Source organism: Acanthochromis polyacanthus, chromosome 19 (assembly GCF_021347895.1).
Source record: "Acanthochromis polyacanthus isolate Apoly-LR-REF ecotype Palm Island chromosome 19, KAUST_Apoly_ChrSc, whole genome shotgun sequence".
Taxonomy (NCBI): domain Eukaryota; kingdom Metazoa; phylum Chordata; class Actinopteri; family Pomacentridae; genus Acanthochromis; species Acanthochromis polyacanthus.
This window is the reverse complement of record NC_067131.1, coordinates 28,384,539-28,406,303: the sequence shown is the minus strand read 5'-3', so window position 1 is coordinate 28,406,303 and position 21,765 is coordinate 28,384,539. Positions and strand designations below refer to the sequence as shown.

General features: G+C 36.7%; 1 protein-coding gene across 1 annotated transcript in view; it reads left to right on the top strand.

The window, feature by feature from the left end:
- Positions 1 to 21,765, top strand: part of LOC110960446 (formin-like protein 1) — a 51,696-nt gene that overhangs the window by 8,293 nt on the left and 21,638 nt on the right. Inside the window, exons 2-9 of the mRNA XM_051939816.1 lie at positions 8,844 to 8,927; positions 9,752 to 9,835; positions 9,952 to 10,025; positions 11,629 to 11,712; positions 11,814 to 11,957; positions 14,998 to 15,085; positions 16,920 to 16,996; positions 17,392 to 17,485. Coding sequence (XP_051795776.1) covers positions 8,844 to 8,927; positions 9,752 to 9,835; positions 9,952 to 10,025; positions 11,629 to 11,712; positions 11,814 to 11,957; positions 14,998 to 15,085; positions 16,920 to 16,996; positions 17,392 to 17,485 — 729 coding nt within the window. The remainder of the gene's footprint in view (positions 1 to 8,843; positions 8,928 to 9,751; positions 9,836 to 9,951; positions 10,026 to 11,628; positions 11,713 to 11,813; positions 11,958 to 14,997; positions 15,086 to 16,919; positions 16,997 to 17,391; positions 17,486 to 21,765) is intronic.

The window sequence follows — 21,765 nt, the reverse complement described above, 5'->3', positions numbered from 1 at the left end:
AGCAGATGAATTTAAAGCATGCCATCCAAAGAGGATTCCACTTGACTTTTCCACGACGACGAAGGTGGCTAAAAAGTTTAAAGAAACAGGCAGTGTCATAGACAAACCCTGTTCAAATGTATCAGTCAAAACTAAATTGGTCACGGCTAAAATTCATGCTTGCTCCCAAAAAATCATTTGCCAAACCTTAACCCCAACACCAGCCCAAGCCCAAACCTCAAACCCAGTGCCAGCACCAACCTCAACTCTAGACCCCAACCCTATCTTTTGATATGTCCATCCTTCATGCCCACTGAGAAGTACCATTTCAACTATTTCTTCTTTCAGTAAAACCATATTTAATCTGTTGGGGCAAAAAAAAAATGCAAATAATGAGATTTCCTACAGGGTGACCCAAAAGTTTGGAAACAAATGAAAAGTCTATAATCCAAATAATATAATGTTATTTAAATAAATCAGTACCACAGATAAATTCAGAAGAGTAACAGATTAGTGTAAAACAAACATATTTCGACATGTTCATGTTTGTTTCTTATACAAAGCTGTGAACGTTTCCACCACCTGGTTACACTGGAATCTTCTGGAATGTACCTTCATTCATGCTTATGGAGGTTCCTCAAACTGGCCAGTAAATGTTGCCTCATAGTACTTTTGGATGTTTAAAAAAATTAAGACTGTCAGATACTTTATCATCAAGAGTTTTGAAATCTGACACTGATGGCCTGCCTTTTGAAGTTATGCTCCAGCATACCTGGACCTTATGGTTCTATTCTTTTTCTTTCGAGTTATTGCACTTAGCAAATACTATGCTTTTAAGTTATTTTATTATGCTATAACAAAAGCGGGTAAAATAAGAGTGAATTCATGCACCCCCAACTCAAATAGACACTACAGTTAAACTTTGTTTCCAAACTTTTGGGTCACCCTGTATGTGTCTAGACTTTAGGGACACCCTGTAGAGTGGAAATTACCACTGAAGCCACTTTAACCTCCCAAAAACTAATTTAACTTCATCTTTTAATTATTCACGCAGCACAATAAACATAAAATGAGAGATTTAGATGCTGAGCATCATTTATATCATCAATAGGAAAAACATTTTCTTTAAACAAAACTTTCAGTCCAACAAAATCTAAATTTCATGTATTTTATTTTATACATATATGCACATATAGAAACAATTTCTTTTACAACATTCTATGGTATGACTACTTTTTCATGTTTTTTGGGGCCCACTATACCACGTGTATATGTATGTCTGAAAATGTATTGTAGTTTAGCTGTAGTACCTGCTTGTTCCACCAGGTGGAGACTAAAAGAGGCATCGCTATAGACAGTTCATATTGGCCAGCAGAGAGCATTGTGGGGGTTCAGCTAGCAACGGGTACCATGACAAAGACTTCTGTGATGCTTAATGACCTCCGGACAGAACTCAGGCGTTTCTTTGTACTCCTATTAGAGCTGCAGCTATCAATTATTTTAGTAATCGAGTATTCTATTGATTATTCTGGTGAGGCCAAATTGATCTAAAATCTGTCCTTTTTTGAAGCATCAAAGCTGCAGATTGTAGACGAACAAGTAAGCAGCTAACAGAGTTTACAGTTTGAAATTTGACTTCACAAACAGCAGCTAAAACTATACAAGTTTACTCAGAATAAAAGTCAAATGAAACCGACCTGTAGAAGAATATTACTAATGTCTTTTCTGTTTAGATAAAGCAGCTAACTGACAAAGAAAACACTGAACAAATTAACGATTAATGCCAGGAGTCTACTGTGGAATAAATAAATATACACTACTGTTCAGAAGCTTGGAGTCACTTTGAAATGCCCTTTTTTGAAAGAAAATCAGTTTATTTTCAATGAAAAAAACATTAAATGAATCACAAATCCAGTGTAGACATTGTTAATGTGCTAAATGACTATTCTAGCTGGAAACAGCAGATTTTTAATGGAATATCTCCATAGGGGTACAGAGGAACATTTCCAGCAACCATCACTCCTGTGTTCTAATGCTACATTGTGTTAGCTAATGGTGTTGAAAGGCTCATTGATGATTAGAAAACCTTTCTGCAGTTATGTTAGCACATGGATAAAAGTGTGAGTTTTCATGGAAAATTGTCTGGATGACCCCAAACGTTTGAACGGTAGTGTATGTAAGACGAACAGAGCCTTGTGTGAGCTGCTGCGTTGATAATCAGCTAACAGTTCACTAATTTTTAAAAGCAAAAAAGTCATATATTTGCTGGCTGCAGTTTCAAAATGAGTCACAAAATCTCAGGTGGATTTTGGGTTGAATTAAATCAACCTGTGAGAAATTATGTGAGAATAATGTTTTTCACAGTTTTCTGTTGTGGTAAAACAGTTAACCGATGAAAACACTGAGCAGTTTGAGGTTTATTAATAATATGTAAGACAGATGGAGTCTGCAGAGAAAGAAAACAGAGCAGAGATTTGGTGCAAACGGATAAATCCATTGATCCGTCCTCGGCACATTTAGGGATTCAGGCGGCGTCACGATGCATCATTCAGGAGTTTTTACTGCAGAACTCTACTTTCTCTCTCTGAGCCTCGTTGTGTTGATTGCAGGAATAAAAGTCACTGATTTCACTTTTTAACGCCACTTAAATCAGCCCGACTGGAGGAGAGTCGGAGGGTTTAGTGAGCCTTGAAGCGGGTTGCCATGGAGAGTTTTAATGTGACGAGAACAGCCGCACAGTTTCACACTTCTTCTGTCTTAGTGTGTTTAAAATGGTTCACAAAACCAACAGCTAGTTAGAGAGTAAACATGAAACCTGACGATGCAGGTCGTGTTTACATTCAGGTCTTCAACAATGATGTGATTATCTGATCAAATGCTGACATTTGATACCAAAGCGCCGCCTGTTCTGCTTTGTTTACGTGAATGAAGATGAAGCAGCTCTCGTTCTCATTTATACAATCAGCTGAAGCTTGTTTTGACATAAACATGAAAACCTGAAGACTTTCTAGTCTTTTTAAGAAGCGAGTTGTAAAAACAGCAATGAATTAAACTCACCAGCAAGTGTTGAGGGTCTGCAGGGAAGCCTGTTGTTGAAAACTTTATTTTATGTCCAAGAGAGAACTGAAAAACAAAAATCAAACATGAATATTCAGACAACACACAACTAAAGCCAGATAACCAAAAGAATTGACCAGGAAAAGAATAATTATATGAACAGTTAACAAAAATATGAGTCAAATTTACAAAAACATTCACAAAAAAACAGCATAAAAACACACTTATTCAATTTTTTTAAACCAAATTTTTTATAAAGTTGCAGAAAATGAAGCTACAATCTCTTCCAGTGATTAAAATGAGTTTATCTTTTTGGTTAATTTTGTCTTAATAAACTATTTTTGGTTAAATATTATGCAGTGATGCTTGTTTACATCAGAGTGTCAAAGTTATTTTAATTCAGGTTTCACATTCAGCCCAATTAGATAAAAAGTGATGAGTAAAATCACAGCACAGTTACCTAAAAATAACCACAACTCCTAATGTTTCCTTTGTTTTAGTGCAAATAAAGTACATTCTGAAAATGTTCACATTTAATGAATTATCTTTTTACAAAACATTATGAACAACCTGAAATTTCTGAAGAAAAATTAGTTAAATTTCAACAACATTATGCGTCAGTTTATCATTTCCACATTACAACTTCCAGATCACAAAGTGTCTACAAAGGAACACAACATTTAGTCACAGCTCATTTAGTCACAGCTATCTGGAACTTAACGATATAGTGTTTTATTTTATGATCAAAACAACAAAAGACAGACAAAATAAACAACAAAAACGAGACAAAATATTACAAACATGAGACACAAACCGACATGAAACAAAACAAACATGAGACAAAAAAGTTAGAAAGCCGCAAACAATGGACAAAACAATGACAAGTGAGAAACAAAATGACAAAAAATATGTTTGACTGGTGTACATCAGTGTCAATTAGTGGTGCAACGGATCACTAAACTCACGGATCGGGTCGGTCCTCGGATCAAGAGTCACGGATGGGATCATTTTTCGGATCAGCATGTCTATGACATATACACATGTCGAAAATATTCGGAGCTCGTCTCTTCCCTTCACCTTTGGCCCATTTCGGATCATCCCGTCGTGTTCAGCTCATCTCGGCTCCTCCATTCGTGTTCGTAAACACCACCTGAATGACCAGGTTGCTGCCGACTCTGACGTCACGCTTCACTTCGTTGCATAAACACAAGACAAGATGATGAAGACCTCCGCTGTTTGGGAATTCTTCAGTTTAACTGAAGACAAAATGAAGGCAAAATTCGGACCCGAGACCAGACGAATGGATCCGAATATTCGGGCCGTCTCCACCACAAGCCCCGCTCCCGCGATGATGATCCGTTGCACCACTAGTGTCAATGAGAACTAGGCTGAAAAATCTCAACAAATATCATCGACGACCTATTTTTTGTGACAAAAATCCAACTATAAAGTAACGCTTCATGACAAAAGTTTAGAAATTGTTTGTAAATAAATGAAGATAGGATAAATCATAAATCATACTTTTGTACAACCGCACAGTAAAACTTAAGTATCGTCCACATGAGTGCTTAAAAATAGACGGACATGCAACTGTCAAAAGATCCTAATATAAAATAAATGCAGCTTTGGGGCACTTTTTCTCCCGTTACACATTTTTACTCACGGTTAGTTGGTTTCTCTCTGCAATATAAAGTCAGCTGTTAAATTTAAACTTCCTGAGCCTTTTGTGATCGTGTTTCTGAATATATTCATATTTAATTCTAATGTTTTTGCAGCCACTGAAGAGGACTCATTAAAACAAACACATCGTTAGTTTTGGTCTTTCTTTAGTCACTAACAACAAAAACGACCTCATCCCGTTTGTGTTTTTGTAGATGTTAAAGAAGCGTCGTGACATTTAGCGTTTGAAAGAAGTCTGAGATCCATCTGCAGCCTCCTGAAGAACAAACAGTCTCCAGAATTTTAATGTGGTTTATTTATACGCACCTCCTACTCTTACTGTACCAGATCACATCATTTCCATTGTGGCTGCAGAGGTTCTCTTATGTAAAGTGTTTCTGGACCAGAGCTTCGCCTCGTTTCCATTTTAACCCGCCGTCTCATGCTTCACGTCTCCACACCGACTCTTCTAGTTTACATTTGTTAAAGTCAGATGATCAGTTGGTGCCATTAAAGATGCTAAAACTTTATTTCATGTATGAACCAGCTGCTACAGAACAGCAGTGAGACTAAAGAGGACTCAGATTATCAGTTCATGTTCAGATATTAATACTCAACTAAAACAATATGAATTAACTTAAAGTTTAAATTGCACCTTATTGCTGGTTTTGGTTTCCATCTGAGCCCCAAAACCTCACAGTGGATTTAAAAGCTGATTTTTCTTTAAAAAAACAAAAACAGACTTTACACTATTTATCAAAGCCAGACACTGTAAAAACAGCACAGATTGTTGGATTTTCACTTTTTTATGCTTAATTCATGTTTCATATTGTAAAATTGCAAATTTAAGCAAATTCTTACAATTTCTTCCAAAGATTGTGATATTTCTTGTCTTTATTCTACATCTCTCATTCAAAAATATGCCATAAAAGCAGTTTTTGCCAGATTATGTAAACAAAAATGTATTCAGCTCGGCACAATTGAGAAGCCACCTGTTAAAAATTCAGACAAAGTGTTTTCGGTTGAACTGCAGGCAGTGTTTACACAGAGCAGAGAGGAGACAAGTATGTAAGTAAATCAAAAATGTAATTTTTAAAAAGTAGTAAAATATTTAGAATATGTAGAGACCAGTGTTGGTGACATTTGTGGACACTTGGAAACATATTCTGCTTGTTGGTTTAATTTTTGTAAAGTAAATAAACAAAGAAATGTAACTTTTACTTTTTTATGATACATTTCTAGGCTTTATTTCATTCTAACTGAATGCTATTATTGTAAAAATGAGCCCACAGTGAGACAAAATGTGACAGGAGCAAAGAAAACATTTGTTTATTATCAGTTTTAAACCTGATCATTTATGAGTTTTATTTCACTGTCAAAAAAATCTAAAACATTTTGATGAAATGTTACATTTTATTTTCGTTTTAGGTCAGTTTTTGTCGCAAAAAAACAGGTTTTCAGTCAAGTATGAATATTAATATTAACGTGGTCAGAGACGTCACTATGCAGAGCTCAGCAAACATCTAAAGTGACTGATTATGATCCTCAGTTTAGAGGGAAGACAGACGAGGCAGCGCTTCCATCATCATCTGATTCACTAAACAGGTTTGAATTTGGTCTCAGACTGACTCAAAAGAGACTATTAAAGATAAAAGATTTTATCAGAAATGACCGAGAAGAGACGACAAAGATGCAAACGTCAAATTCTAGAAATGAAACCTAGAAAACAATTATATTATATAACTACACTGTAATAAATTACAGTAAAAACTGCCAAATTCTAACTGTAGGCAATGTTTTTTCTAGAAAATACATTTAAAAACTATAGAATCTGGTATTTTTGGAGCCATAAGCAAGAATATAATAATAATAATGTGAGAGCTGAACAAAATGCTGAGAATATTAACGATTGCTTTGCACTACTGAATCAAGAGGAGTCATTTTAGGAACTTTTTTAGTGTAAATTAAATGATTCTTCCTTGCTTTCGGAAAATATATCTATTAAACTACCATTTCCTTTACACTTCTACCTTTAAATAAAAAAATAAATGTTGAGGATCCATAAAAATGAAACTTATCTTTTATATTTTAGGTGTTAAAGTGCTTCAGGCTTTTTTAAAACGTTAAACTGGATCATAAATAAAAAAAAACACATTGTTATTTATGGTCCGTGTCTGCAAATTACAACCGTTTTTACATATTTTGACAGAAGAAACTGCAGTAACAGCAGCAAGACTCTATAAATAGTTTATTATTGAAAGTGTAGTTAGAGTAATAAACAGTAAAGCTCATATTCTACTGTAGAGCACTTTAATTACACAGTGCTTGACTTTTGAAGTAAAGTACTCTAACACTGTACAAATACAGTAAAATGTTGGCAACCACAGCTGCCACTGTTTTACTATAAACTCCACATTCTACACTTCACTACAACAATTTATTTAACAGTAATTAACTTTAAATAAATGACTACAGAGACACTTTAAAAATGATTTTACAACAAGATTCATCCGTACGTCGGCGGCATCAGTGCAGCTTTCTGCTGATGTTGTGTTTTAAAGCACTTCTGGGAAAACACCAGAGCAAACCTCGGCTGTTTTTCAGTTTCCATCCAGTCAGATATAAGCAGCACTTATCGACCCGACAGGCCTGATTTATCAGATCACGTCCAGCATTGATCTACTGCCCTGTTTTTCAGAGCGGCATGGATGACCACAGCTCTCCAACATGTTTCAGTGTTTAACCTCGGCATGAAAAGACGCCCTGTTTGGTCACTTTAGACGCTGGATTCACTGTTCATTTTAAACAATCAGCTTGAATTCACAAACTGGTTAATGTGGCTCAGATGAGGCTGATCTCAGAGGGTAAAGCTGCTGTCGGACTTTCCTTTGAGTCGCTGAATCCAGACCGACTCTCAGGACGTCGGACAAAGCAACAAGATCCGAGGAGCGTTTAGGCAAAGTGACACTGAAGCCGAGTCTCCAGTCGATTAGCCCAGTTTCTCCAGTGTGCAGGTTATAATTAGTGTTAGTCATGCGGGACATCTCAGAAACTTTTAGCTTTTGCCGCCTCATAAACAAGCATCTTTTAGCAGCCAGAGGCCAGACTTCAGGACGGGCATTTTGCTGATTCGCTTCTTATCAAAATGCAGAATCAGCTCGTGTTTTCCAAAACAACTTCTGACCCAGAGATACTCTCCTGAAATGTGGTAATTTGATGCTGCAGTGTAGCATTAGCAACAAACCTGTTATTGTGTTGTGACAGCGTGCCGCCGATAATCAGCAGTGACGCTACTAAGACCTCTGACTCACTGTGACTCGACTTACAACGGGATTTTCTGCCTTAAATTATTGAAGACGAGTCCGAGGGGCCCTGAGGGGACCCGGTGTTTGGTCACGTTGCTTCTAGGAATACCTCGACAGTCAGGAGTTTGGAGTTTCTAGGCCCAGAATAACAGATATCTGCAGTTTGAAGGAGTTTTCTTGGTTGACCAGATAGCAGATCACTGCATGAGTTAAACCTTCAGGTAACAAAAGCATGTAGTTTCTGACAACAAGGTGGAAGTTCTGGAGGCCGAGTCAGAGTCCAGACCTCAATCTAAATGACAATATGTGGATGGACTTGAAAAAGAGTTGCTAATGATCCCTGTGGAACCTGACAGAGCTAGAGCAGTTTGGGAGAGATCAGTGGGGCCATCTCTCCTCTATGATGCTGCCGCCATCATGCTTCATTCTGCCCACCAAACATATCTAGTCTGATGAACAAAAAGCTCAAATTTGGTGCAAGGCTGATGGAGACAAATCATAACTGTCCACACAAACTCAATACTATAACTGCATCCAAGGGTGCATCTACTAGATAATGACTTGAAGGGAGTGACTACTTACATAATCACTTATTTAGTTTTTGTAAATATTTGACTTTACTTTGTATAAATCTGTTTCCATTTTGAAATGAAAGTCTTTTTTTTGTAAATTCTTGTCAAAACAGTCAAGTTTCATTGACTGATCAATGTTGAAAAGCAGTGTGAGGTTTAATGAACTTTAATGGTTTCAGACATTTAAAATAGTCTTTCCAGTGTAACTGCAACACAGAAGACATATTCTACTTTTTTACTCTCTTACATCCTCTTTTTTTTTTGCTTCCAGAACACGATGAACCTTCCTCCAGACAAGGTGAAGATCCTCAGTCAGTACGACAACGAGAAGAAGTGGGAACTGATCTGTGACCAGGTAGATTTGGGTTAGAGCTTTCAAACCAACACTGCTAACAAATCCACACCTCCGTCAAACCGAGTTATCCTCTGGGTTACGTTGAATCAGGGGAGTCAGTTGATTTCTTTTCTGTAAGCTAATGTGTTTGTTGTTCTTTTAGTAGCTTTATTTGTTAAGTTTCTATTGTTTGTAACACAAAAACTTGTTATATTTTCTTCAATACACCCAAAAAGAAACATTTTTCTATTTCAAACATGTTTGATTTGTTTAAAAATGTTTTAAATTGCCCTGATTTGGGATTCAGAACCAAAGCAGCTATTGATGATTTTCTTGCACCACGAGGCTACAAAGTGTTCAAACATCTTCCAAAAGACAAACTTGTTTGTTTACTCCGTCATCTAAGACGTTGTGTAGGCTTGACAAACACCACTAGTGTAATTCTATTTCAGTGTGTTGTAAGTGGGCCGACAACCAAGCCTGAACAACCGCTACAACCCTCACACACACACACACGAGGAAGCTCATCAATATTGTACATCACCATAGCAACCACAGGACGGTCCATAACAACCGGCGTCCTGATGGGAGACTGACAGGAGACACCTGTCGCCTTCATGCAGTGACTCAGTCGACTTTTATTCAGCAAACCGTGACATATTTCAATGAGCCCAGAGAACGTGATGCAGCTGAACACAACGAATCGTTTCTGCCGGCTCATTAAGACCGAGCTCATTTGCATAAGAGATGCCGCGTAATCAAAGAGCCCATTTGAGACCCAGGCTGAGCTCTGCCCTCCCTGCAATCAGATGTAATTAGAGGTTTGTGTTTCTCTGCCTCTTCAGGAGCGATTTCAAGTCAAGAATCCGCCGTCTACTTATTTGGACAAACTGAAAAGTTATCTGGATCACGGAGGAGTCAGTCGAAAGGTACAAACTCACATCACACAGCTCAGTTTGAAGAACAAATTAAATGAATAAGAAGTCTAATCGCCTTCTGTATTTATCTGACTGACTTCTTCCTTACCTTACACGTGTTTTTTCAGTTTAAGAGACGAGTCCAGGAGTCGACACAGATCCTGAGAGAGCTGGAGATCTCCCTGAGAACCAACCACATCGGGTGAGTCTCACTGAAGGTCGTATTTGGGGAGAAGTGCTTCATCTTGTACTTTAAATCACTGTCAGAGGAGAGAAACTGGTGAAATCACACAAATTAAACCAAGTTCTATAAATTAACTGGACAGTATGATTCATAATATGCACTGCAGTCTTTTATACCTACATATAAAGATGGCATTGGACGACACAAGATACTCATTTTTTTACTTCATGATAGTGGAAATGCGTAGGAAACATCAGTAGAAACAGTAGCCCACCAAAAATATTTCTAAGTACTGATGATATTTCACAGATTATTCCACATGTGGAAACACAGATTCCTCTGGATGTGGAAAATAAGAACATTGCAGACATCTATATACTGAAAAACAGTGAAATTGCAGATGTTTACTATATTGCAAAGACTCTTTCCTCAGTAGAAAAGACTGCTATTAGAAATACTGCAGACATTTTATCTACATTACAACGAATAAAAATAAAAATACTGCACATTTTTGTCCTTGTACAGAAACTGATTTTGCACAAAGTTTCTTATTAGCACAAAATATTCATAATGCAAGTTTGACCATGTTCACGTTGCAATAAATAACAGAGTGAAGTTGATTTAACACTCATACTTCTTGATACTTCTCGTGACCGAAGAACGTTTCTTTGTTGTCTCAGCTGATGTTTGACACAAAAAGTTGAAATTTTTCCATCTCTGAGTCATGCATTTGCTTTAGATTGTAAATAAGGATAATTTTAGAGCAGAGGTATCGAAGGTGTGGCCTGTGGGCCAAAACCGGTCCACTAGAGGGTCCAATCTGGCCTTCAGGACGACTTTGTAAAATGTAAAAATTACAGAGGAGACATTAACTGCAGATTGTAAAATTGTAAAACTATAAATTTAAAATAATTTCTCCACCATGACAAGTTGTTTTGATCATAAAGTAAAATACTAGATTGCCCATTGTTGTTTTGTTGTTTTGTGTCTCATTTTTAGAATATTTTGTATTTTTTTGTCTTTTTTTGTCTGACTTTTGTCGTTTAATTCATGTTTTTGTCATTTTGTGTTTTTGCCTTATTGTTTTGTGTATCATTTTTGTCGTTTTGTTTGATGATTTTGTAATTTTTTTTGTCTCATTTATCCATTTTTTGTGGCACTTAACTTTTTTGTCCACTTTTATGTCTCATTTTTGTCATTTTGTTTCTTGCTTTTGTCGTTTTGTGTCTCATTTTTGTAATATTTTGCGTTATTTTATTTGTTTTTTGTCTTTTTAAAGTAAAATTCTATATCGTGACTAAATGTTTTGTTCCTTTGTAGACACTCTTATCTGTTAGCTGTAATGTGGAAATGATAAACTGAGGCTGAATGTTGTTGAAATTTATTTTTCTTTAGAAATTTCAGGTTATTCATGAGGTTTTGTAAAAAGATAATATACTTTCTTGCACTAAAACAAAAGGAAACACTTGGAGTTGTGTTTATTTACAGGTTATTATGCTGTGGTTTTACTGGTTACTGGAGATCAAACTGGGATGAATGTGGCCCCTGAACCAAAACGAGTTGGACACTCCTGGTTTAGAGTCTTAAACGTCACTGTTGTTTTCCTGTTTTGCTCCTTCAGTTGGGCTCAGGAGTTCCTGAACGAGGAGAACCAGGGTTTGGACGTTCTCGTGGATTATTTATCCTTCGCCCACAGCGCTGTCACGTAGGTATCAGCTGGAAATGTCACTTTTCTTTCAAGGCTGAACTGTGTCTCGTATCTCCGTCATACGGACACTGTATATCTTTATTTCTCCTGATTCTCAGGTATGACGTGGACGCTCTGGAGAACGGGACGCCGCCCACAGAAAAAGGCAAAAATGTGGACAAATCAGTGGAAGATCTGAGCAGAAGTGCCAGTAACTCACCTAGTCACAGTGCCTCGAAGGCCAGCAAGGCCTTCACAGTCAGGTAACGGACAACACAGGTCTGATGGAGAAAAATAAGAGTCTGATCAGTTTACATGAAAATACTGTACTTTAAGATATGCAGATATGTAATGTGGGCTTCATTTGGAATATTAAATTTCAGTGTATAGACTCTGATACACCAATATACAGCTAGCCTTGATTAAATCTACATTTATGCTCTTAAATAATAAATATAAATCCAATTAAACACAAATGTGAGGATGCACATATATGTCACATAATTAAGGCACAATTTAAATCTAATCTTGGAAGCGCTAAACTAGTCCAGCTAACCCAGATAGCAATGCATGCAGCTGCCATTTTATTTTTTTTCAGGATTTTCCTTTGGCCGCCTGAAACCTGAAAGTAGAACAACTCATTTTTAGTTCAGTTTAATTAGCTCCTATTAAAATGTGGCTTCAGTAGTTGCTGTTTGTCCACTAATCACTGGTTGTTGGTTCCACTGCACAACAAAAACAGATAAGTTCTTAAACCACTGAGGGTAAACAAGCTGTTTAGGATTCAGATTTTACAGGTGTTTAGTTACTGCCGGAGAAAGAAAACAGTTCTAATGAGCTGTTGTGGGAGTGTTTCAGTGTTCAAACTACACCATGTTCATGTTTTACTGCCACTAACTGGCTCGAGTGTCGGTCTAACGCCAAAAATGAACTCATGAGCAGACATACTTATCTCCCTGATCAGAGCCGACTGCATTCCTCTCATAGCAAATATGTACAAATGTGAGTGCAGCAGGTGAACAGATGCTGAAAATAACCACAAGGAAGTTTTGATTTATGACTTCTACAGTGTTTTAGTGGGGACTGGTGACTGATGCGGGGATTGATTATGTTGTAAATTCAGGAATGCTAAGACTAAAAAGAACCGGAATCTGTTTCATCCACCCAACACATTTCAGAAATTATCGGAGGACGTACTGAGAAATATGATAAAGTATTATCAGAGAGGTCAGGACTCCTCCAAGGCTGCTCATTCCCCCATGTGGCGGAAATGCAGCATTTTTTAAAATATAAATCCAGCATTTTTTTAGTAGTTGCTGATAATCAGAAATGTTCATGTTCTGCATGTGTACGTTATGTACGGATACCGAATGATGTGACCTAAATATGTAGCAGGAGGAGGGAATTGATGGGACTCAAACACCCCCACAGGTCAATCAATCATTCCTTGTATAAGTCCTTTTTTTCTCTATTACCAGCCATGGTGTCATTACTTAAGCTGCATGCAAATTTTTTTTCTTCTTTGTGACTGTGACCATCACCTGCCCTCATGGCAAATTAACCTATCATGTTTAATTCAAGCTGTTTCCTACATTGTGCCATTGAGGGCTGTGCACACCCATTGATGGATAAGTCCTCAGCGGTGGATTTCAGCTGATGTAGTGTTCACTCGTTGTCATGGTTACAGTGACATCGTGCCGCTATCTGGCAACGATACAGAACTCTAACGATTCTGTGGATCCAGACTATAAGCTGCATCACCGCCAAAATCTAATCACTTTGTCTTTGTGTTATTTCTGAGCTTCCCTGAAAATTTCATCCAAATCCGTTTGTCTGTTTTTGAGTAATGTTGCTAACAGACAGACACACAGGCAGACAAACCAACTCAACGCTGCTTCATGACCTGCTGTGTAAATATTTATTGTTCATCTCTCACATTATTATCTTCTTGTTTATGTCTCCAAAAATGCCCGATTTTATAGTTTTTAAGAGTATTTTATAGAACAAACATTGTCTCCAGTTAGAATCTGTCTGTTTATACTGTCATTTATTACAGTACAGTTATATCATATAACTGATGGTTGAAAATTGAAGCTTCCGGCTATTAAGGTTTCATTTCTAGAATTTGACGTCTGCGCCTTTTTTTTATCGTCTCCTCAGTTGTTTCTGATGGACCAGTTCTAAATGTCTGAGTGGATTCTTACATGAGTCAGTCTGAGACCAAATTCAAACCTGTTTTCTGTTTAGTGAATCAGATAATGATGGAAGCGCTGCCTCGTCTGTCTTCCCTCTAAACTGAGGATCATAATTAGTCACTGTAGATGTTTGCTGAGCTCTGCATAGCGATGTCCAACTCTCTCGTTAATACTCTTGTTTGTGCTTCACTGAAAGCCTGTTTTTGCCACAAAAAAGTCAACATTGCTTTAAGAATGTTGAATATTTTTTGACAGTGAAATAAAACTCATAAATGATCAAGCTCAGAATAAATGTTTTAACCCTCTGAAGCCCAAGTTTTAGGGCATTTTCTTTAACATAGGCTCTTTTTTTAGAATATCACCGAATCAGAACTTCCTTGATGGAGTAAGAATTCCAGATCTCGAGGTCTTTACTTATTTTCTGTCACAGTTTGGGTGCTGTAGTTTGAAACCATAGACTGTATATAAAGATGGACGTAGCATCTGGCTCCAGAATTGAAGCCAACCCGGAAGTGTCAAAAACTTGCAATATCACGCCGTCCGCTAGGGTTGGCTCCAAAAAGCTTTTTCTCCATAGACCCCAATTCATTTTTGAAAAAAAAAAAACTTGATAGACTGATGTTCTACAGCTCAGGATTTTTTTCCTGTTAGTTTTCATGGTCAGAATGAGAGATCAGGTGGCCGATCTTAAAATAAATCAATACTGAATTTTAAATAAATCGTTAAAGTTGGCGGAGCCAGGGGGCGTGGCTATACTTGATAGACAGCAACAGAAGCCTCTGCGGTAAAACGTGGGCGGGATAAGAGAGTTCTCAGCCAATCCTGCCCCTAGTTGCTCTCCGGTCCAGTCTGTTTGATGACGCTTTTTACGTCACTGGCTCCAAAAAATCCAAAATGGCGACCAGGAAGTAGCAAAATCCGGGCTTCCTTTTCTCTGCCTTGAAACCAACGGGTGACGTCACGGTTAGTTTGCGCCTGTTTGAAACAGGGATTAAATCATGTTCATGTGGTGTTAAAATCACCTCCAGACGTCCTATTTTTATCTCAGTGAACTCTGCAGGTGATGACAAACTCGTCTCACCTGGATGCTGTATTTGTCTCAAACCAGAAAAGCCCTGAGGAGCTCTCGAGTCGTGAGCCAGAAGGACGACGTTCATCTGTGCATCATGTGTTTACGTGCCATCATGAACTACCAGGTATTTACGGCCACCTGTTCATTCTGTTTTTGTGTTTATTATGGTCTGTACTTGTTAGGATAAAAGTCTTTCTTTTCCACAGGGCAAAGAAGGAAGAAATGAAAAGTTGTGTTCAGAGTTAATCAAGTCAAACTTTCTCATCTTTTTATTCCAGCTGAGTAGATCTGGAGCCTTTACAGATTCAGAATTTCAATTTACAAGGAACAACTCAGGATTTTGACGCTATTTTTCCAAATCAGGAGATGATAAATACAAATTTTACCTTCTTAAAGGTCCTTACACACCGGGAGCGATGCGAATAAACGATGCAAAATTGCGAAATATTCGGATGCGAGTTTTGACGCACCTGTCCATACATATCAAGCACGATGCGTTTTTGCAACTTTTCGAAGGGGAGGAAGACGTTGCCGTAATGTATTTCCACCTCTTCTTCTGTTTTCCACCTGCCTGGCCACTCCTCGTCATTTCTCCCTCCTCTCTCTTCTTTCTCACGTACGTGTCCCTCAAATTCCTCCACATCTTCTTCACTTCTTCAACTATAAAGTATGAATAATAATAATATCTACCATATGCCACAGATTCTAAAAGCAGAAAACACAACACCGGACGGATTATTTTCAGTTGTGATTAGATGCGTTGCGATGCCTTTCTGTCTTGATCTCATGTCCTGTAATGTGAGTCGGGGCCAGTACCGGGTAAGCACAACATTAAACTATAATCCATAAACGTAAGGTAACAACTGAGACCTAATTGATGACCGTGACATCAACGCAATTGACAGTGAAAAGTATGTTGTATGCCGGTGAATGGGACGTCGCAACAACACGCAATCTGATTGGTCAGAAGTGGTCACAAAGAATGCGAAACTTTAGAAAAATCGACCATGATCCGAAAAAATAAATGCCGCAAAATCGCTGAGCGAGAAAACGTTGCCGATGTGAACGCGTGTATTGACAGGATACAGGTTCGAAAAAAAACATTGACGTCCGAAAAAAACGCACGTAAAAAACGCACCCGGTGTGTAAGGACCTTAAGTCAAACTAGGCCATATTTATGAGAAAATTCAGACATTATTTAAAACAAAACAAGAATTTAACTTTCTTTTTTCACAGATATCGAGTTCAAATCATCACTTTCTAAACCGAATCATTTATAATTCAGACGCATCATTTCAGCATTTTGAGTTTAAAAATTAATTTTCTACGTTTAAATTATTACACAAAGTTTAAATTCAGGCTCTAATTGAAAACAAACCCAGAATTTATTCAGATTGAGAGATTTAATCCAAATGATTACCTTCTAAGCTGAATTTGTTCGAATTAAGGCAAATATCGTCAGAAATAAGAGTTTAAAAATGTTGAAATTATAACATAAAATCAAAATCCAGCCGAGTTTTGACTTTCGTTATTCAGATTTAAAGTCTAATTATGTTATTTCTTAGCAAAATAAGTCGATAATTATGAGTTAAACATTATATTTATACTTTGAAATCGAAATTAAACCAATATAAGGTCATAGCTTTGCATTGACGTTTATATATTGATGTATTGCATTATTATTATAAATTACTGTAATATGTATTTGTTGTACTGTCTAATGATAGATAACTGTTTTAATGTAGTGTTTACACTGTAATTCTGAATTTGTTTAATTTTCAAACAGTTAAATCAGCTGATTATTGTAGAAATTCAGAGATGTGAAGAAAGTTTAAATTAATTAGATGGTACAAAGTGTTCCAGAGTGGAATATGAAAGGCAAAGCAAATGAAGCAAAACAATACATACTAATAAACTATAACTGTGACTCTTGCGGTTTTTGTGTTTTTTTTTCTTAGTCGGGGTTCAACCAGGTGATGAAACATCCCTGCTGTGTCAACGAGATCACACTGAGCCTCCACGACAGAAACCCCAGGTAACAACAGAACAAGAACAGAACATTTTTAGAAAAACTTACCCTCTACTCAACAAAAAACACAGTAAAAATACTCTACTTAATACTTAAAGTTCTCATTTCACACATGGATAAGAAGGTTTTGGGTTCAGAGGGTTAATTTCACACCGTCTGTTTCACTCAAAATGTGAAATTATTCAAAATTAATGAAAAGAAATATAATTAAGAGTAAATGCAGCAAATTTTCTCACTGGAGAAGCTGTGATTATGAAATATAACTGAAAATGAATTTTCTATATAAGACTGTTTCAGCTGTATCTGAATTTATTTTGATGTTTTTATGTCGTAATAACGAGAATAAACTGGCATGAAGATAAAACACTGAAGTACATGCACTATTATCTAACTGTTCTCAGGACCAAAGCTCTGGTTCTGGAGCTGCTGGCGGCCGTCTGTTTGGTCAGAGGAGGTCATGACATCATCCTGTCAGCCTTCAACAACTTCAAAGAGGTGAGACGTGTTGCCATGGCGACCGGCAGCCATTTACAATCCAACCTGAATCTGTTCTTTAAGGACTTCCTGCTCTGTGTGTTAACAGAAGATTTGTTTTAATTAAGCTCAAGTTTTAACACAGACAGCTAAAATGATCAGTTTTCACATTTTCCAGGCGTCTGACGTCCCCAAAAAAATGATTTGTTATGAATTTATGGGGCCTGAAAACACTTTTTCTTTCTTGGATTTCTTCACATCAGACCCACGAAGCAAAAGCAGACAAATAAGTTTAAATTCTTCTGCAAATCTCAAATATTTTAATATCATTTTGTGTGAAATTCACATAAAATGATGCACATCACATGTAGAATATTTACATTTGATGGCACATTAAATAAAAGACGCGGATCTGAATTAAAATAAGTAAATAAATAAAAATCCTACAGCTGTCAGAAACTGGGGATCAATCAGGAATTTAGGTGAATGTTAGTGATTAACATTAGAGTGGATGTGATTGGTTGCTTCCTGTTTATATAAAAGGCTGTGAGGACTTTTACGATCACGTTATCGTACATTTTTAATTAGTTTTTTCCTCCTAAAATGATTCTTGTTTTATGTGACGTTCTTGTTTACATGTTTATTTTTTTATAACACACCATCAGAAACAGATTATTCAAAGAGCTTTACAGGCAAATACAACATAAACTCAATAAAACCTCACAAAAATGTAATTAATTAAAACTAAATTACTCAGAAAACAACGCAGAGAAGCTGAACAAAGTGTTCCAGAATTTATCGAATAATTAAAACCGACCGACTAAAACAGCTAAATATCGATTTATTGCATTTTTATAACTAACTGTAATATTTAATTACTTTACTAAAACTGTAATAGGTGAAATTGTATTTTACTTTTTTTTACTGTAAATATAAGTCAGAATCTAAATATAGAGTTTTATACTGTAATTTTAAATTAGTTTAATTTTTAAAAAGTTTAATGAGTTGATTGTTTATTAAAAAGGCGAGAAACTAAAAGAAAATTTGTTTAAATTAATTAGATGTTATAAAGTATTCAAGAGTAAAATACAAAAAAGAAAATGAAAGTGCAGAATAAATATTAAATAACTGAATAAAAAACAATACAGATCATAAATAAGTCAGAATCTTCATGTAGTGTTTAATACTGTCATTTTAAATTAGTTAAATAATAAATCTATGAAATAAATAAATTTTAAAAAATGCAGACAGGCTGAACAAAGTGCTACCAGATTTACTGAATAATTAAAACTGATGAAGCTAAAAAAAGAAAAAAAAATAAGGGAGTGTAGAGATAAGGTGTGAAATAAAACAGAAAAGAATTAAAATTAAAGGAGTCTGAGTGCAGATAAGCTTAATTAAAGTAGAGACGCTTATGAAGGTAGCAGCTGCTGACTTCATTTATCTTTTTTTATATTTATTATATTTTATATATATTATTTATTGTATTTTCAGGATGACTCAGCTGCACTCAGACATTATTTTAAACCTGAACCTTTGCGTCCTTTAAAGCACCGAGGGGCAGGTTTAGGGGCAACCAAACCTGCCCCTGGTTGAACAAACTGCCCCCCGACAGCTGCCCCATCCAGCTGTTCAACCACCGACCGAAGAGGCGTAAATAAACGAAACACGTGTCGAGTCTCCGCCGACCTCCTGGGCCTCAGAAAGCAGCAACTGTTGCCTCCTGCAGACAGACGTGAACCTGAACTACTTTGGTTTATTATTAGAAACGTCAGAAAGCTGCCCTGCAACAAGAACAGCCCTCAGTGGGCACATCTTCACCGCTGATCGCTTTAATATTTCTCTAGATCCAGAAAAACTCTGAGCAGCAGTTTAAAGAGACAGAGCGGCTGCTTTAGTGGATTTTACTGAAGTCAAACCATTGAATGTAAGAGTTTAATTTTGACTCAGGTCTGAATTTATCCAGGAAGAGCAGAAAAGATGAACACAGTTTGATCATTTGTTCACGTAAAAAGACGCTCTCATAAATTTACATTTTTATCATAAAAGTTGTACATTGATGCAGAAAAAGCACGAACTGATGCATAAAGGTTCACCAGAATGCAGTAAATTATACGTTTGATGCTCTTATTTCGTCTGTCTGCGGTCGTTTAACCCTTTAAGCTTCAGTCAATTCCAGCCGTTTTCAGTACAAAAAAATCGCTAATATTCTATTTTTAAATAAAAAAAAATTACGAAAAATACAGGGAATATTGGACGGGCATCGCGAGGTGCATTTCCTTGAAAATGACCGATTCGGGGATTTTATACCGACTTCAGGACATGTTTTGGACAAAATAGTTTACTGGCTTGTGTCATCTGGATGTAAAAGGTTGGATTATGGCCGTTTTTTATGGAATCTTTTTTTTGTGTGTAATAATGAACCCAGAAATGTGAGTCGCGCTGTGTGCGTTGAAGCCGTGTATAGAGAACGGATGGATGAATATTTGTTTTTGTCGGACAAATGTGTTTTTCTCACCCGCTGTGGTAATCGCATCTGAAAGTGGTTTATACCGGCGGATTCATGAGAATCTAAGCTTTCCATCGGCGTATAGTGTTTGTATAATCGTGTTTGCAGCCATCGGACATTCTTGAAATTCCTATGCAAATTAGTAGGTGTACCGCCGGCAGTACACTGAAGCTTAAGGGGTTAAGTAGCGTTTCTGTTGTTTTGTCATTTTTTTTGTCATTTTGTGTCTTGTTTTGGTTGTTTTATGTCTCTTAGGGATACGTTTATCGTGTCTCATTTCTGTTATTGACATTTTATGTGTTATTATTTTCTCTCTTGTTTTGGTTGCTTTTTGTGTTTTGCAATAGGTTTGTCTTTTTGCGTCTCATTTTTGTTTTGTTTGAAACTTTTGTGTCTTGTGTTGTTTTTGGTTACATTTCTAACATTTTCAGCCTTAATTCTGCATTTTGTGTTGAAATACTGGTTGTTTTATGTCCTTTTGTGTCTTGTTTTGGTTGTTTTATGTCCTTTTGTGTCTTGTTTTGTCACTTTTGGTCTTATTTCTGTCATGTCATTTCATGTCTTGTTTTTGTGTTTGTGTCTCATTTCTGTTGCTTGGTTTGTTTTTTTGTGTGTAATTTTCTGTCTTTTTTTGGTTGCTTTTTGTGTTTTGCCGTAGTTTTGTCTTTTTGTGTCTCATTTCTTTTGCTTTGTTTGATATTTTTGTCATTTTGTGTCTTATTTGTGTTTTTTCGATTATGTTTTTGAAATTTTCTGCCTTTTTTGCATTTTGTGTTCAAATTTTGGTTGTTAATGTCTTCTTGTGTCTTTTTGCAATTGTATTGTCTTTTTGTGCCTCATTTTGTCACTTTTGCTCTCATTTCTGTTGTTTCATGTCTTGCTTTTGTAATTCTATGTCTTATTTCTATTGTCGCTTCTTGTTTTTGTCACCATGTGTCTTGTTTTTAGTTGTTTTATGTGTCTTGCGCATGTTGGTTCTGGCTTGTGTCTTTTTCTGTCTCATTTTGGTCTTTTTCTGCCTTGTTTCTGCATTTTTTTGGTCGTTTTGTGTCTGACTTGTTTAATTTTTTTGGTGCAAAGAGAGCAGTGAGAGTGAAGCAAAACAGTCCAGATGAGCTAAACAACGAGCTGAAAGTCACTGTAAAATGTTGGAAGTTAAAGTTGATGAAGATACATTCAGCATGGTGAAATACCTATCTGGAGTTGATGAACAGAGAAGAGAGAAAAACATAATTTGTGGACATTAAATTAGTACAGAGAGTCACTATTTATTTCTAGTAGTTATACACCTGTGGACGCTTGGAAAAATGTTGTCGATTCCAGATTCTTTTTTTGTGCAATAACCACAGAAATTCAACTTTTTCTTACATTTTTCACGATATTTAACTCCTGGTCATGGTTGTTCTCTTTCAATGGAGGTGCAGGAGTTTTACTGCAGTGAAAAATGAACCACAGTGAGGAAACAGGAGCAAAAAATAACCCAAAAACTTGCCTGGAGTTCAGAGTTAATAAAGAATAAAGGAAGAATGAAGTGATGAATTAAAAACTGGTCCATCTGTTAGAACCAAACCTCCGCTAGTTAAATGCAGCATCAGGTGCCACGGCGGCAACTCGAGTATCACTGCGAGCGGCGCATGTTTTGGTGCAGCAGCAACAGCATCGTGGTGAGTGTGTGGGCGAGTGGGAGGAAGATGTAGAGAGCGATAGAGGTGGAGGCCGACGGGCTCAGAGCCAGCAGAAGGTTCACGTGTCCCTCAGCAGCAGCAGCAGTCTTTGTTTTGGCTTCTGCAGC